The sequence below is a fragment of the Equus asinus genome, chromosome 18 (genome assembly GCF_041296235.1).
Source record: "Equus asinus isolate D_3611 breed Donkey chromosome 18, EquAss-T2T_v2, whole genome shotgun sequence".
Taxonomy (NCBI): Eukaryota; Metazoa; Chordata; class Mammalia; order Perissodactyla; family Equidae; genus Equus; species Equus asinus.
Genome location: NC_091807.1, coordinates 1,240,949 through 1,256,840, shown reverse-complemented (window position 1 = coordinate 1,256,840; position 15,892 = coordinate 1,240,949). Strand labels below are relative to the sequence as shown.

Genomic DNA, 15,892 nt, shown 5'->3' with positions numbered 1-15,892 from the left:
ATGAAGAAGAACAGAGTTATGTGTTTGGAACGTGTAGCTGTTGTTATCTCAACAACAACCACAGACAACATTAACTTGACAGAGGCAGACAGAAAGAACTCATTCCTCTTAACTGTGTTTGTGTATTTGTATTTTCTTTTAGTCAATCTGCTGGATTCGAAGACAGTCCAAGGGGAGCTGGGCTGGATCTCCTACCCATCACATGGGGTGAGTGTGGTCAACTATTGAAAGTGAAGCTGACGTTGCGCGATGCCTCTCTGGAGAGTAGGAGGAATTGTTGGTGTGTTGTCTCAAGCAAACCCTGTGCCTCTGGTCACAGCGGCGTGCATCAATGTGTTCAGTACATGGACTAGAGCAGCCTAATATCTGTGTCCAATAAAACTTTTGAGAACTTGGATCCTTTCTTCCCTTCTGAATTTATCAATTGATTGAATGGACAAATTAAACAGTGTAATTGTTACTGGCATCATGCAGAAGATCTAAGTGTGATCCTCAAACATTTGTTTTGTGATGTGATCAGAATAGGTGAATTGAGAGGACATTCTGAACTTGAGGTACTGTGGAAAGTGCATTTGGAGACAGCAGCCTCCAGAGCTGCAGCGTTAAAATCAGCCTTGGTGATGGTTCCGGGGCACAGGCAATATGCGTCAACAGTACAAACCTGTGTCGCCTTAATTTCTTTGTGTAAAATGTCTGCAACTTGTCTAGATCAGTTTAAGACTGGAAATTCTATTTAGGAAAAGTCTGGCTGCCTTTAAATTTTAAACTTTTTACCTACCTTTCATACTTCACCAAGCCAGACACAGATTACTAAGGTGTACGGCATTTTGGTGACATGAATGCTTAGGATGAGCTTTTTGTGTGAAAAATTTTCCTCCTCTTTTTGCAGAAAAAAAAAAGGGTCATACATTTGGAAAATTCTTGTTCTTAAAAAGTTGTGTAAAATATACCTTTTTGTTTCCAAGTATAGTCTGTGGAAAATGCAAAGTGTTATTTTGAAATATTTGTGATAGGAACAAATTTATATATTCCTTTTCCTCCTACACTAGTCCTCTTTTCCAAGAGATTATAATTACTTCCACTTAGTACTGGTGTTCAGTCTTTAGACTTTTGTGCCTAAACATACTGATTTTTACGGTACTACCAGCTTATTCTTCAGCACGGGTGTTTTCCATCAGGGCTACCTCATCCATCTGTCATCCTCGTGTCTGCTTCTCCTCGCGGTACACCTTGATGCTGACACGATGCCAAGACCTATCACAGGCTCAGGCCTTGGTTAGTTGCTGCAGAGGGGAGAATATGAAGAGAACCAGGATTTGGTTTTCCCAGAGGTGTAAAAAGAATCAATTGATGAGTATGAGAGCACATCCTGTGTAGTCAATAGAGAGTGAGTTGAAACTCAGAACTGAGCTGGAAAACTCATCTGAAACTCATCATTCAAAACTCAAACTTCACTGTAATTTTGATCTTAAAAATTTTAGTTTTTCATTACTCCATCAGATAATATCTGTAGAAACTTGCTGCCCAGGGATATATGAAAAGCAACAACCACAGTGACATTTTACAATAGATACGTATATATTTAACAACAAGAAAGTAACTTGTATATCAAAGCAACAATCTACCTCATGTTTTCCTTTAAAGAAGCTATAAAGAAAACACATTTCTGTATATTGCGAATTTGGGGAGAATGCAGTATAAATGGATTCATTTGATCTTGTTAATCTCCTAGATTTTGTGATGAAACAAAGTTGGCGCTTCTACTTCCAGATATCTGTTGGGCAAGGGGTGCTCTAGAACCCTCCCCACAGAGTATGGTACATACACCAACAACCCGGAGAGTCTTTGAAATGCAGACTCTCAGCCACACACTGCCACCCCCCACCCCGACTTTCTGAATCCAAATCTGCACCTTAACATGGTCCCCCAGTGATTCCTCAGCATGTTAAATTTAAGAAACACTCCTCAGAATAACTCACCTCTTGACTTTTCCCATCTCTTGCCCAACTTCCTACCTCCTTTTTGCTTAGGAATCTCTCCTGATTTTCTCACAAATGGTGTTCAGTCTCTCCTTTGGCTGACTGTTGCCTCAGAGAGCCAGCTCAGGCAGTTGGGCCTCCTCTTTGTGGCTTTCCTGGTCCATCTTCCTGCAGCTCTGACTTCCTTTCTGATGCATTAAATAGCCTAAAACAGCCAGCCAAGCTCTCCAAGTTAATAATTAAAACTTGCAGGAAGGAAAAAAAAAATCTCCCCAACAGCATGATATTTTTAATACCTCAAAATCCCAAAGCAAAAAAGGAAAATCAAATATGTGAATTATTGTCCTGTGGTGATGTATAGTGTATTTTTCCTTGGAATTTTCCCCCTATACTGTGTTAATGATAATGTCCGTGAGGAAATAAGTAGCACTAATTTAGGAAATTAGATTAATATTCATGTCTTTTTGAGAAACTGGTGAAATTCTTGAGTAGAAACGTTGCGTGGTTAATTTAGATTTGGAATTTAACATCCTTGCTTGTATAATTGTTTGTGCTTCTAGATTCAATTAATTATTTTTATTGCCTAATCATTGCCATTTTCAATATGAGAAAGATAGATTAATTTTGTGTTCGTTTCGTTTTTAAAGGAAATAGTTAAAACTAAGGTGATATCATTGTCTGCAAGCCTTTCCGTAAAAAAATGACATGCAATAGCTAGAAACAACTTTGAACTTATGATTTTTCAGTTGACGAATCCTAACAAATAGCAATGCATGTGTTTTTAGGTTAACTAAAATATGAATGTAAACTTCGGAGGAAAAAATTATAATGATGATATCACACTGTATGAGATCATTGAAAATCCTGCTCCTTTTTTTTTTTTTTTTTTTTTTTTTGAGGAAGATTAGCCCTGAGCTAACATCCACTGCCAATCCTCCTCTTTTTGCTGAGGAAGATTGGCTGAGGTAACATCTGTGCCCATCTTCCTCTACTTTACATGTGGGACACCTGCCACAGCATGGCTTGCCAAGCGGTGCCATGTCCGCACCCGGGATCCAGACGGGCAAACCCTGGGGCCGCCGAAGCAGAACATGTGCACTTAACCGCTGCATCCTGTGGGCGGCCCCAATCCCGCTCTTTTTTTGAGTGTTTGAGAACATGTAAGTTCTCCTCTCTGCAGATTTGAATTACACAATACAGTGTTATCAACTAGAGTCATCATCTTATACTTTCGGTCCTCAGACCTCATTCATCTCAGAGCTGAACGTTCGTACTTGTACCAAGTTCTCCCTATTTCCCCACCCCCAGGCCTTGGCACTTACTTTTCTACTCTCTGTTTCTATGAGTTGGACTTTTCGTTTTTAGATTCCACATATAAGTGATACCATGCAGTATTTCTCTTTCTCTGCCTGGCTTATTTCACTTAGCATAATGCCCCAAGGTCCATCCAGGGTGTCATAAACAGCAGGGAAATTCCTGCTCTTTTGATTTAGGGCAATGTTCTCTATGTGGTGAGCGGTAAGGAGGGAAGAATTTTTGATTTTGCCCCATGGGGATGTCTGGCAGTGTCTGGAGATATTGTTAGTTGTCATAACTGAGGAGGCAGGGCATACTGGCATCTAGTGTGGAAGGTCAGGGGTGCTGCTAAACATCTTACAGTGCGCAGGGCAGCCTTCCACAGCCAAGAATGATCTGGACCCAAATGACAGTGCCCAGGGTGAGAAATGCTTCCTTTGGGGATGGATACTGGTGCCCCATTGGGATCTGTGGTCACTGAGCAGCTCCTAGGCACTGCCAGCAACTTTTCTATGTCTCAATCATACTCCTAACAGAAGCTCTAAATTTCAAATCTTTTGAAATATATATCTTAAAAAATAGATAAATAATTCATTCCAAATTTGAAATGAATCATTCATGTAATGATCATATTACCAGAGCTATACTAAATTTATAAATTTGTGGAAAAGGGTCCAGTGTGGCTCACTCCTTCATGGATGTTCTTTTCTATTTTCGATTCTCCCTTTTCACCAGACGTATATTCATACATAATACCTTACAATTAACCTATGTGATATTCTTGGGAGGTACATTTCTATCTCTATTTTTAAATGGCGCCTCAAATTTTAGAGGAAACCCAGTAGGAAAGAATGGTACTCTACTATTAGGCCTGGGACAAATCCTCGAAGTAAGGATCTGGGAGGAAACATAAGGAAACTTCGGTTTGCCCTAAAAGAAAGTCATGAAAACAATACTCAAATTTGTAAACTGAAATTATGAGGGGTTGTGAACAGCAATTAATTTTTCAATAGAAGAGTTTTATTTGCTATGGATATTTTCTGGCACTAGGTTTGTTCACTTTAGTAAAGCAGATGTGGCAATGACCTTCGCAGGCCCTATAAACTATGAATTATAATGTTTGAATCCTGAGTTTAATTGTATTCAGAAATTTCAGTAAATAATTCAATAGTTTAAATATCCCTTGATTTAGAAGACAATCAACACATATAAAAGCCCACATATATTGTTGGATTACAACAGTGAAATAGTCCTTTGTTTACATACAACTAGTATGTTGATTGATTGATTGATAAGGCCAGTCTATCAAATAAAGTTTCTTAATCTGTGTAGCATTATAGAGAAGAGATCAGAGGGAGGTAGAGACACTTAGTTGTCACCTAGGATTATCGATATGCTGATTAAGTAGTACAAAGGAATCTTGAGGTTTAACTCAATTAAAGAAACTCAAATAAGGAGAAGAGAATGAGGAGTCAGGAAAGTATAGAAAAAGCAGACTGAAATGAGAGACTTATGTATATTTGTGGAGGATAGAAAGAAGTCTCAAAATTAACAATTGTGGAATATTTTTATTTTCTACCTTCCTTCTGTTTTCAACTCTTTTGGAATTTGTTTTTTCCTAAAGGTTTCCTTAGATATTTATGAGTGCCTTAGAGGTGATAATTGTACATAAAGGAAAAACACTCTTTTGGCATACAGAGGCCCTGCTGGTTGCCCACCCAAAATCTGTTCCTTGGCTCTTCCTTGCAGATGGAATCCCAGGATTGTTCAGGTCTTCATGCCCCCTGTGCTCCTGCCTCTTTGTGGGGTGAATGCTGGTTCATCTGAGAGCCAATCATGGTGACTGCAGTCATTTCACCAGTGATTGGTTTAGGCAGAATAATTAAATCCAATGAGAGTGGAGCAGAATTCCGGTGACTTCTGGAAAAGCTTTCCTCTTGATAAACAGATGGGGAGAGGCCAGTACTTAGTACCTCTGGATTTGCCCTATGAGGCCCTGTGTCTGTGTCTGGAGCAGCTGCACCGTCCTCAGGACCAGAAAGGTGGAGCCGAGGGAGCATTAGAGAAACCAGAATGGAACCCTGACATGGTGGAACCGTAGAGTTACGTGAAACTACATTTTCTTTAAGCCCCTCTTTCTAGTATTTCTAATACTTTCAAATTAAAAGCATCCTGGTAGAATACAATATTTAATCTCCTGGTCAAATATCTTAATTTCTAAATGGAGGCTTTGGCAATGAATAACTGTGTTCTGCCATGTTATTTGTATTTCCCAGGTTATCTCTTTTAGTGCTTTAGTATGATGTCAAAGATACTACTCAGAGTAGTAAAATCGAATAAGCACATCATTTAGAATCAGACGCATGTGAATTCTGGCTCTACCATTCACTGCTGTATGATCTGATGCAGGCCAATTAACTGTCATTAACATTTGTCCTCACTTTGAAAAAAGGGATAACAGTAATTCCTATGTCACAGCACTTTAGAGTAAATGAAATTTGAGAAAATGAGATGTTTCTATATATCTATGAAAAAAATATATATGGTAACATATGTGAAAGAGCTATACAAATATCATTTCTTATTCTTAGATAAGTTTTGAAGGAAACTTGATACTATTGCCTCAGGTGCCAGCAAATACCTCTTCTCAGTTAAGAACCCAAAACAGTGCCTTTGACATCACGTGGTTGTTATTTCATTGAATCTGTGAAGACTAAATAAAGTTTGCATATAATCTTGGGACTATATTTTGAATTGAAAGAGTCAAAATATAGTATTTCGGTGTCCAATTTATTTATTTAAAAATTTTAAATGATTAGAAGGCCCTCAAAATATTAATATTTCTCCTTCAAGGAGGCCTTCTCCCTCTTTCACGCACCACCCTCCTGCCGCCCCTACCCCCATGCGCACCTCCAGCCCAGGGCAAAAACACTGTTAAACTCATCAACCTTGTTTTTTGTTGACCTCTACAGCTTGTAATTATACATTAATGCAATTATTTCATTGATATATATCTCAACCAGGAAACTGGAAACTCAAGGCCAATTCCCATGTCATGAAATTTTCCCTTTATTCTCTGCATTTAGAGTTCCTGGGTTAGTTGTCCATAAATTAAAATTGCCTTAAAAAATGAATAATTAAGCTACCGCTAATTCTTTATTTGTTGAGAAAAATTTGATGATTTCCAGTCTATTTTAAATGCTGTCTGTTAATGATTTCTCTCTCTTTTCAATGGCATAGGTTAAATGAAATTACAATATATACATACTATGTATATATGTGTATAATATATATGCACATATATTTATCTATGTCAATATTACATATACTGTTACGTTATTTTTTGTACTACAAAGCTATTTATTTAAATGTATTTAGAAAATGCTGCCAGCCTATGAATTGGAAGTTAAGTGAAAAGAAAACTAGCTAAAGACAGCTGTATGTTGGAAATTACATTGATTGTTGTCTCAGGGTAAAAAGCTAGACTCCCTCGAATAAATTTCATTTAACTAAAACAGAAATGTGTAGAATTGAATGAATCATAGAAATGGAAGGAATAAAAATACTCTCTGAAACAAGTCATTGCTTTCGTAATCTCCAGTATATCGTAATTTGCCTTCAGCATTCGAATCATTGCTGTTTGTGAAATCTGGGTTCTATGTCTTATCTGCTGCATTTCTAGCTCTCACTTGGTGAATGGTGCCTGAATGCAGGAAGAATATTTTGACAACAAGGTGTCAGCAGTACCAACTGGGATTCTGCCTTTACGAATCACAGTCCGAATTTTTCTTCATATGCTGAGTAGTTCATCCAGGAATTTGAAATTTTTGACACATGTGATATGTGTTTCTTGGTCATTTGAAATATTTCTGCCTAGAATGAGCAATGTTACACAGTTTAAATATGTCACTTTCACCTATTGTGGCGACCTTTCAAGCAAGGATGTCTGATCAAATTAGAAAAACATGGCAAAGTGCTACATTTTTTTTAAACCTTTCCTTGAAACCAAATGTACTGTAAAAGAAGGGGAAATGTGGACAAGTTGTAGAAATCAGCAAGATAGAATTTATTCTAGCAACATTTAATTTCTAAAAATTAAAATGTTACATTGTATTTGTTTTAATAGAATTTTTTATTAGTGCTTTAAAAAAAGTAGGGGGCCGGCTCCGTGGCTGAGTGGTTAAGTTTGTGTGCTCCGCTGCGGCGGCCCAGGGTTCGGATCCTGGGCGCAGACATGGCACTGCTCGTCAGGCTACGTTGAGGCGGTGTCCCACATCCCACAACTAGAAGGACCTGCAACTAAGATATACAACTGTGTACAGGGGGAGTCAGGGGAGATAAAGCAGAAAAAAAAAAAAAAAAAAAGATTGGCGTCAGTTGTTAGCCCAGGTGCCAATCCTTAAAAAAAATTTTCCATTGCTAATGTCGTCTATTACTATGTGAAGTCTCCTCTCCGCATGAAAACAGTGTGTGTTTATATTCTCGGGGTTGGATTAGAATCTTCAGAATATTCCATGTAAGATACTCTGCTGCTTTTCCTTTGATGCACAGCTTTGTGGGGTTTAGGATAGAAGAGGTTTGAAACTCACTTGGGTGGGTTTGATTTAGTTCAGCTTTGCTCATAGACTCCTTTGTACTATATGATTCTCACTTAACATACAGTCACTAAAAGGTGAATAAAAAGCTGAGATACATTCAAATAATTTTCATTCATATGTTGAATGTGTAAATATTTCATAAATTTGCTATGATCATTTATATTTATTTTTTAAAGTAGCTTTTAAAAAAATTCAAATCAGAGACAAAATTCTACTTCTAGTGGTTTCTTGTATTCATAGCATTTTTTAAAGCAATAACTTTTTAACACCAAACTTTCTTACTTTGTGCAACTTCAAATGAGTGTACTTTCTGATCAAAAAGGAATGGTTATTAACATAAAAGCAACCCAAACTATAGATATTAAACTTAAAAAAAGAATGACTTTCATACTCAATTCATTATATATTAAATTTTTTGAGCTATGGCAAAATAGTATATGGCAGACTGAATATCAGTTTCTGTATTAGTAAGAAATATCCATTTCCTTTAATATTTTAAAGAGTATACTTAGAATAAACATTGTTTTCGAGCTTCCAAGATTTCAATTGAATATAGGATATAAAAATAACATATGTACTCTAGTGGAAAAGAGCTTCAATTCTGTCATTCCATTAAATGTAAGTCAAGAATTTTGATGGGAATTTATAAAAAAATTTTCTCAAAAGTTTTGCTTGTTTGTTTTTCTCCTTTCTTCTATTAAAATTTCTTGAATTAATGGTTTTGACCCTTAGATTTATTATTCTCTGGTGGTTAATTTCTTTTCAAAGATTAAAAAAACAAATTAAACTTGACCTGTAAAAATATGGTGTGAAACACTTTTTAAATAAGCCCCATGTTCCACATGATAGCCATTGGATTTGACAACATGTGAAGGTCACGATATTTACAATGCAAACCTCCTGAAGGGTTTTTGTAACCTTACTAGCACAGTGACTGCCATCAGGGTGTTCTTCTGCTAAGGATGCTCATTTTATTCAGGAAGTATTATATGAATACGAACTTTATCACTGTAGTATCTGAGATTTCTTGGGAGTTTCTAAAATCATTTATCTTCTTTCCATGAGACATAAGAAAGAAAACGTCAAAGGCACTAGTGTACTTGATCTTCTGGGTAGGCTAAGTTTCAGCTCATTTTTATTCATTCTGTTAACAATGCAGTTTCATATATATATATACTACCAGATTGAAATTCTTACTTTTAGTTTGTTAACAGTAGTTGTTAGAAATGCAATATCCTGGTTTCCAACCAAGACCCACAACGTTAGAAATCTGATTCTGATGCCGCTCAAGTTTGGGCATCACTGGGTTAGAAAATCCTTATTTGCTGCAAGGAGGCAGGCATTGCTTCAGAAGGCATTCTGCTGCTGGGTACATGCTGTAGCTCATTCTGGCCTCTTAATACAGCACTGTGCATGACTCATGACCAATATAGCTCTGGATGTTTCTAAATTTAGGATTTTGCAATAAACACACAGCAAGAGAAAACAGGTATTTTACTAGCAATTAAGAGAATCTATTTTTAGCCATTTGTAACAGGGATTCATTTTAGAGTCATCAAGTTTCTCTCATGTAATCTTGGAGTTCAGTTTGAACTGCATGTACTGTCTTCAGTGTTCGTAAATACTGCAGATATTTATACATCTGGAATACATTGCTTGTGATAGAAGAGATGACATTAAAATCAAAAGACTAGAAAAACCATGAATTAAGTGATAAGGAAGTTGGAATAAGGAAAATAAGAGTTCCCCCATCAAGCAGTTACTAGAATTATAATATTGTCTGGGAAATACTATGAGATGTTCCTAGAAAGTTACTGGGATCACCTTATGATGGATTTTAAGTGCCCCACTAAAGATATTGGACATCATTTAAGGGCGATATTTCAATGAGGTGATTACGTGGAAGATGTTGTAATTGAAAAAACAGACAGGAGTCAGACAAAGCAGCTGGAAATTACTGTGAACATGCCTGTGATGGGTTATAGGAACCTCAGATCCCGCCCTCTGTTCCTTTGGTTACATATCTTAGTGATTTGGCATAGGTTGAATTTTTACTATTTTGCTAACACTCTAAGAAGGAATTTTCTAAAAAGTCAGCTTTTTTAAATTAACAGATCATTTTTATAATAAAGGCATAAAATAAAGGGAAGCCAAATTTGGCAAATTGAATGAGTTGTAAGACATTTGAGGGACTCAGTAGAAATGAAAATTGTCTGGTAAACTAAGAGACAAAGTAAAGGAAAAAAAGAGGGCATAAGATGCTCTAACAGTAAAATTAATCACATTTCCCTTCCATATGACAATACCCATCAATGTTCTTTTGGGCCTGAGGTTAAGAATAAGTTAAACTTCAGAAAAATGTAAATGGTGCCCTTCTTCTCAACGTGAAGTGATAAGACCTTGGATTCAGCAACCAGGGAGATTCCGCCAGTGCAGGAAAAGAGGAGAGATGCAATGTGCTGGTTTCAAAGAACTTTAACTGCCAGTCTACACTGGGAGACTTATTCCGTGCCATGGAAATCAAGAAAGCTTGTGCCATAAACTTTATGGGTTTACTCAGAAGTTTTCAATGGGGTTTAAAGCTTGTGGATGATATGAACCAATTTTACAACCTGTACCCTAGAACCATTTGTCATCTATATCCTTAGTGTTAGATGGATGTGCTGAGTGGTCATTTTTTAAAGTAGAATTAGTGATATAATTTTGACTTACATTTGCCCGTTCTACTGAATGTTGAAAAGGCAGTAAACAACAATGTAGTCATAAACCAAAATAATTCTGTAGAATTTTGTGAAAGGGTTTCTTGATAGAGGTGCTTCTCTTTCTCATTAAAGGCAGCAAAATTTTATCTTATTTGGAGAAGTAGAAAATATTTGAATAAGTAATCAATTTTAGAGCCAGCAGAGACTTTGGAAATCATCTATTGCAATTCCTTAATTACCAGAAAAACAGCTGAAGTTCAGGAAGTCTTAGTGACTTGCCCAAGGTCATGTCGTTGCTTTCTGGGTCTGAGTTCAGTGGTCTTTTCATTAATCCTCTCTGTCTTGGTCTCTGGACAGTACCAAAAAAGGAATCAAATTATGTGGTTTAATATTTAACAGATTATACTTCATAAAATCTCAGAACTATTTTGTCGGAGTGCCATGCCTTGGCGCACCCTAAATAATAACCATATCTTAGGAGACATCGGTCAACACAGAGCTACTTTCCTCAGCAGCTGGAAAGTGCTGATCTTTCATAAGCTCAAGAGGAAAATTGGGTTGTATAGGATTATTATTAGTTCTCCATTCTGTGTGTGCATGTCCCCTCATCACAGCTAGATTTATGATCCAGGCACTGAGCTGTCATTTGATGACTAACGATTCTTAAATCATTCTCTGACAGCTATAAATTGATTTTAGCTTAGATTCAAATATAAATTCTGAATTTACTTGCATTGAAACAGTATTTTTAAATGTTAGTTCATAACCAAAACAAATCTTATCTGCTTTCAATTTTCATAAGACCCAATGAATGCTTTGAGATCTTTTTAAAATTTAGTACATCATTTTAATGTGACTAGTCTTAAAACAGAAGGGTTAGAAATGTTATCTTTTAGCTAATAAATCCTCTTCAGGATTTAAAATGTTTCCAAATTCTTGGCTATATTTTCCCTTCCGAACTGCTAAAATAGTAATTCTTTTATTGAGTCATTTTTACAGAAATATGTGGTGCTTTTATGTAGAGCATATTATTTAAAAATAATATGATAATTATAAATTAGGGTAACAAGTTAGTTCTTTAACAAATTTTGGAAACTAAAATATGAAAATCAACACTCAAGCTTTATAACCGAAGAAATACTTTGTGGTGAAAGTTCCCTTAGTGATCATCTCTTCTAAAATAAATACTTTCTCTTTTCTGAAATAAATTATCGTAATTCAAAAAAATCTCAGGAGTGGTAAACATTTTAGGGAGAACTAAAGGTAATAACATTATTTTACAAAAGAAAGTATGTGGGGTAATATAAGTTTTCAGAATCTACTGAATGCTGAGTAGTTTATTCAATATCAAGGGGGTCTGTGTAATCTAGAATTTCGGAATTCATTCATCTGGTTGTTCAATAACTGCTTGAGCTCCTACTATGTGCTGGGCACCATCAGGGGCAGTGGAGATGCAAACAATACCAATAGCTAATATTTCTACAATATGCTATGTTCTATTCCTAGTGCCTTCCATGTATCAGCTCATTTAATTCTTACAACAATCCTGTGAAGTTTTACTCTCATTTTACAGAAGAAGAAAGTAAGGACCAAAGAATTTAAATAACTCAAACAATATTCTACACCCATAAGTGACAGAGTCAGGAATGGAAACCAGGCAGTCTGACTCACTACAGTATGTTCATCACCACTACTCTATCCTGCCTCCTGTAAGAGAGGTAGGAAGATTTTTCCTTGGGAAGCTTAAAGTTTGGTGGAAGAGACCAATCCATGGACCAGCAACTACAATACAGTGACAGTCATCAATTAAGATATACAGTAGATGCAGTAATATCACAGAGTGTGTCATCAGCTCTGCTTGACATGTCATAAGAGATTGTGAAGCTTTAAAGATGAGCAGGAATTTACCAGGTCTATGTGACTGAGCGCCACACATAAAAAGTGCAGACTGTAAAACAGCATTGTATGTTGAGAGAAAAACATAGCCCAAGTCACCTGAAACCAGGGTAGAGAAGGAGCAGGTGATGGAATTTGTGAAGAGAAAAAAGAGACAGTTAGAATTTTATAAATGGAATTATGAAGAGCCTCATACACCACGCCAAGGGGTTTGGACTCTCCTAATGGAAAATTGTTAAGTAGTCTAGGAATTGTAAGTTTACGCTGTGGATTTCCACTGGAGGTTCAAAGAACAGTTGGTTTGTTAAGGTCATCCAAGAAAGATATCTGGCAGGGTATAGAAGAGAGAGGACAGATACTGGGTCATTTATGATGTCGTATAAGAAATGGTGTCAACTGGATATAGGCAGAAAGGAGATGGAGAATTCAAGGATAATTTCTATGATATTAAAGGTGATTAATGATGACTGATGCATATCTTAGTTTCTCCTAGATGAAAGTTTATTGAATTTTAGAGGCCACCAGAGTCAACTGTAGGACACCACCCCTACAGTTATGGATTACATGGCTAATGGTGCTGGTCCAAGAACTCCACTTTGAGAAGCAATGTCCTAGATCAATATTAAAGGATTTACCTGAAGATAAAGTTCAACAGCTTGGTTTCATAGAAGTTTAAAAGGTAGAAATTAAATGAATGTAAAAGGAGAGATGTGAGGGGCTGGCCCCGTGGCCGAGTGGTTAAGTTCACGCGCTCCGCTGCAGGCGGCCCAGTGTTTCATTGGTTTGAATCCTGGGCGCGGACATGGCACTGCTCATCAAACCACGCTGAGGCAGCATCCCACATGCCACAACTAGGTGGACCCACAACGAAGAATATACAACTATGTAACGGCGGGGGGCTTTGGGGAGAAAAAGGAAAAAAAATAAAATCTTTAAAAAAAAAAAAGAGAGATGTGAACTATTCTCATGTTATAGATGGTCAGCTAAGACTGAGAATAACTTTTTAAATACTTTGTTAATGACACATGTATATGAATATATATATAAACACCCACACAAGCTGATATACACATATACATATATGTATTTGTATTCATGTATGTATATGCATGCACGTATATATCTGTGTCTATAACACACATCATCACATACCCAGTGGTATCTTATGTGCTATTTCAGTATTTGAAATTCTGTATCACTGCCCTAATCTTATGAATAATTTCTAAATTAGAGAGAAATATAGAAGCTATGATGACTAAGTTTTCAAACAGATGGCCACAGACAGTTGCAGAAGGTCATACAATGTGTTTTTAAAGTTTTGGCAGATGCCACTATGGGTATTTTGGCAGTGAAGGGTGTATAGAAGCAAAATTAAAGATTTTATCCCAATATTAAATTTATATTATATGAAATTTATAATATAAAGCAAGTAATTTCTCGAGAAATATTACAAAATAGACTCATAATATGTGATAGACAAATGAGAGGTAATTAGAAAATGAAGGACAAAATTTTAAATAGAATTTTAAGCAATGACAACTTTACAAAATATTTACCACATAACTTTTCTTTTAGTATTCAATTTGCTTTTGGAAAACACTGGGATGATCAGATGCACCATTTGCAGAAATTATGATTCTCAACAGAGACATAGGTAGGTATTTACAACAATGTTTAAACAGGAGAGGAATAATTGTTTAACCTGTTGTAGGAGCAGAGAATGTTCCATAGAAAATGCATATACACAAATGGAACGTGCAGCATCTCAAGGCACTAGAAGCAAATGAACTAATCTTTGTGGCCTTGGGCATGCTCATTTTTATCTCACAAGTATTAACATTCATTTTATCCAAAAAATGTTTGGAATAAAATAGAGATATTTTTATTTTTTTAATTATTGAATTTTAATGCAAAATTTAAATGAGATATGCTATGTAAATTTCTATGTTCCTCTGAGTACATGCCTAGGGAACAGACATGGGTCTGACTCGTCACCTTGGAAGATTATGATGTACATCTCTCATGAAGGACCATGGCCCAAACGGACCTAAGAAGGATATTTTTTATGTAAAGGAAAACTGTTTAAGTTTTACATAACTATTATTTTTATTCTTACAATCAGTTGGGATTTAATTTACTCATTTAGACCACTGATCCATCAACTCTTTCAATAACCTCTCCAGCAGAGGTTCATTTTACTTTTCCAAAAAGATCATGGACCTAGCACAGTGCTAGCTAACAATTATATTCAAAAAATTAAATTGAATGAATAGTTAACCAGCTATAACGTGTTTAACAATAGGATGGGAAAATCCCCTTTTGACCTCTTAGCTAATTAGTAGATGTCTTAATGTGGAAGAATTTCTAAATGTTATTTACAGGGTATTTATAAAATATAACTAATCTGAAAAATGCAAAGCTTGGTTTGTAAAAGAAGTTATAATATTATATTAAGTAAAATCTTTAAACACTCAATTCCATAGGATATCTACAAATTTTGGGAGAAAAAATATCATTGTTTTAATGAGCCCAGATTTCTCTTTGCTTTTCTAGTAGTACCTTTTGTCTTTTGGGGGGAATATATAATGTAACCTTTCTATGAGCAATGATGCAAGTCAAATGAAAAGCCACTGTAATTAATACAACACAGCCTGTGCTACTGAGTAGCTTCAGAAGATCTTTGTTTTCATTTGATTCTAAGTAACTGAGAGTCAGTCCTCAAGTTGTGCAACCGCTCCCTCCACCAGACATTTTAGAGTCAAAAGAGTCAGAAACTGTTCCTGCCGACAGGAAGCTTCTCATATACACTGTGCTTTGTCTCATTCCTGTACATCCATCTTTCAGACCCGAAAAGGAATATGGTCTGTAGGGTGGGGCATTTCAGTCTAGCTGCAGATTATTCATAATCATGTATGATGCTCGTTTACAAAGTTTCTTATTTTAGAATAATTTTAGATTTACAGAAAAAAGGCAAAGATGATACAAGTAGTTCCCATACACTCTACCTACCTAGTTTCCCCTAGTGCTAGGATCTTCTGTAACCGTGCCATCTTTGCCAGAACCAAGACATTCACATTGGTACATTACTATTTGCTCAACTACAGACTTTATTCAGATTTCACCAGTTTCTCCACTAATGTCCTTCCTCCACTCCAGGATCCAATCCAGGGTATCACATCACTTTTAGTATGAAGAAATTGTTTTCTATAAATTTCTACTTAATATATTTTACCACATGCAAGTTTAACTGTCATCAGTTTAACTTTTTAAGAAAGTCATAGACTTTATTTCTTTTCTTTTTTTTTGTGTGAGCCAGCATCTGTTGCCAATCTTCCTCTTTTTTTTTTTTCTCTCAAATCCCCAGTACCTAGTTGTATATTCTAGTTGTAAATCCTTGCAGTTCCTCTCTGTGTGATGCCGC

At 36.1% G+C, this 15,892-nt stretch overlaps 1 protein-coding gene across 3 annotated transcripts in view; it reads left to right on the top strand.

Annotated features, from left to right (window-relative positions):
* The window catches only part of EPHA3 (EPH receptor A3), a 362,266-nt gene that overhangs the window by 19,519 nt on the left and 326,855 nt on the right, over positions 1-15,892 (top strand). For all 3 annotated transcript variants that reach the window (XM_044750141.2, XM_044750142.2, XM_070488669.1), the window contains exon 2: positions 143-207. In XM_044750141.2, the coding sequence (XP_044606076.2) occupies positions 143-207 (65 nt within the window). The remainder of the gene's footprint in view (positions 1-142; positions 208-15,892) is intronic.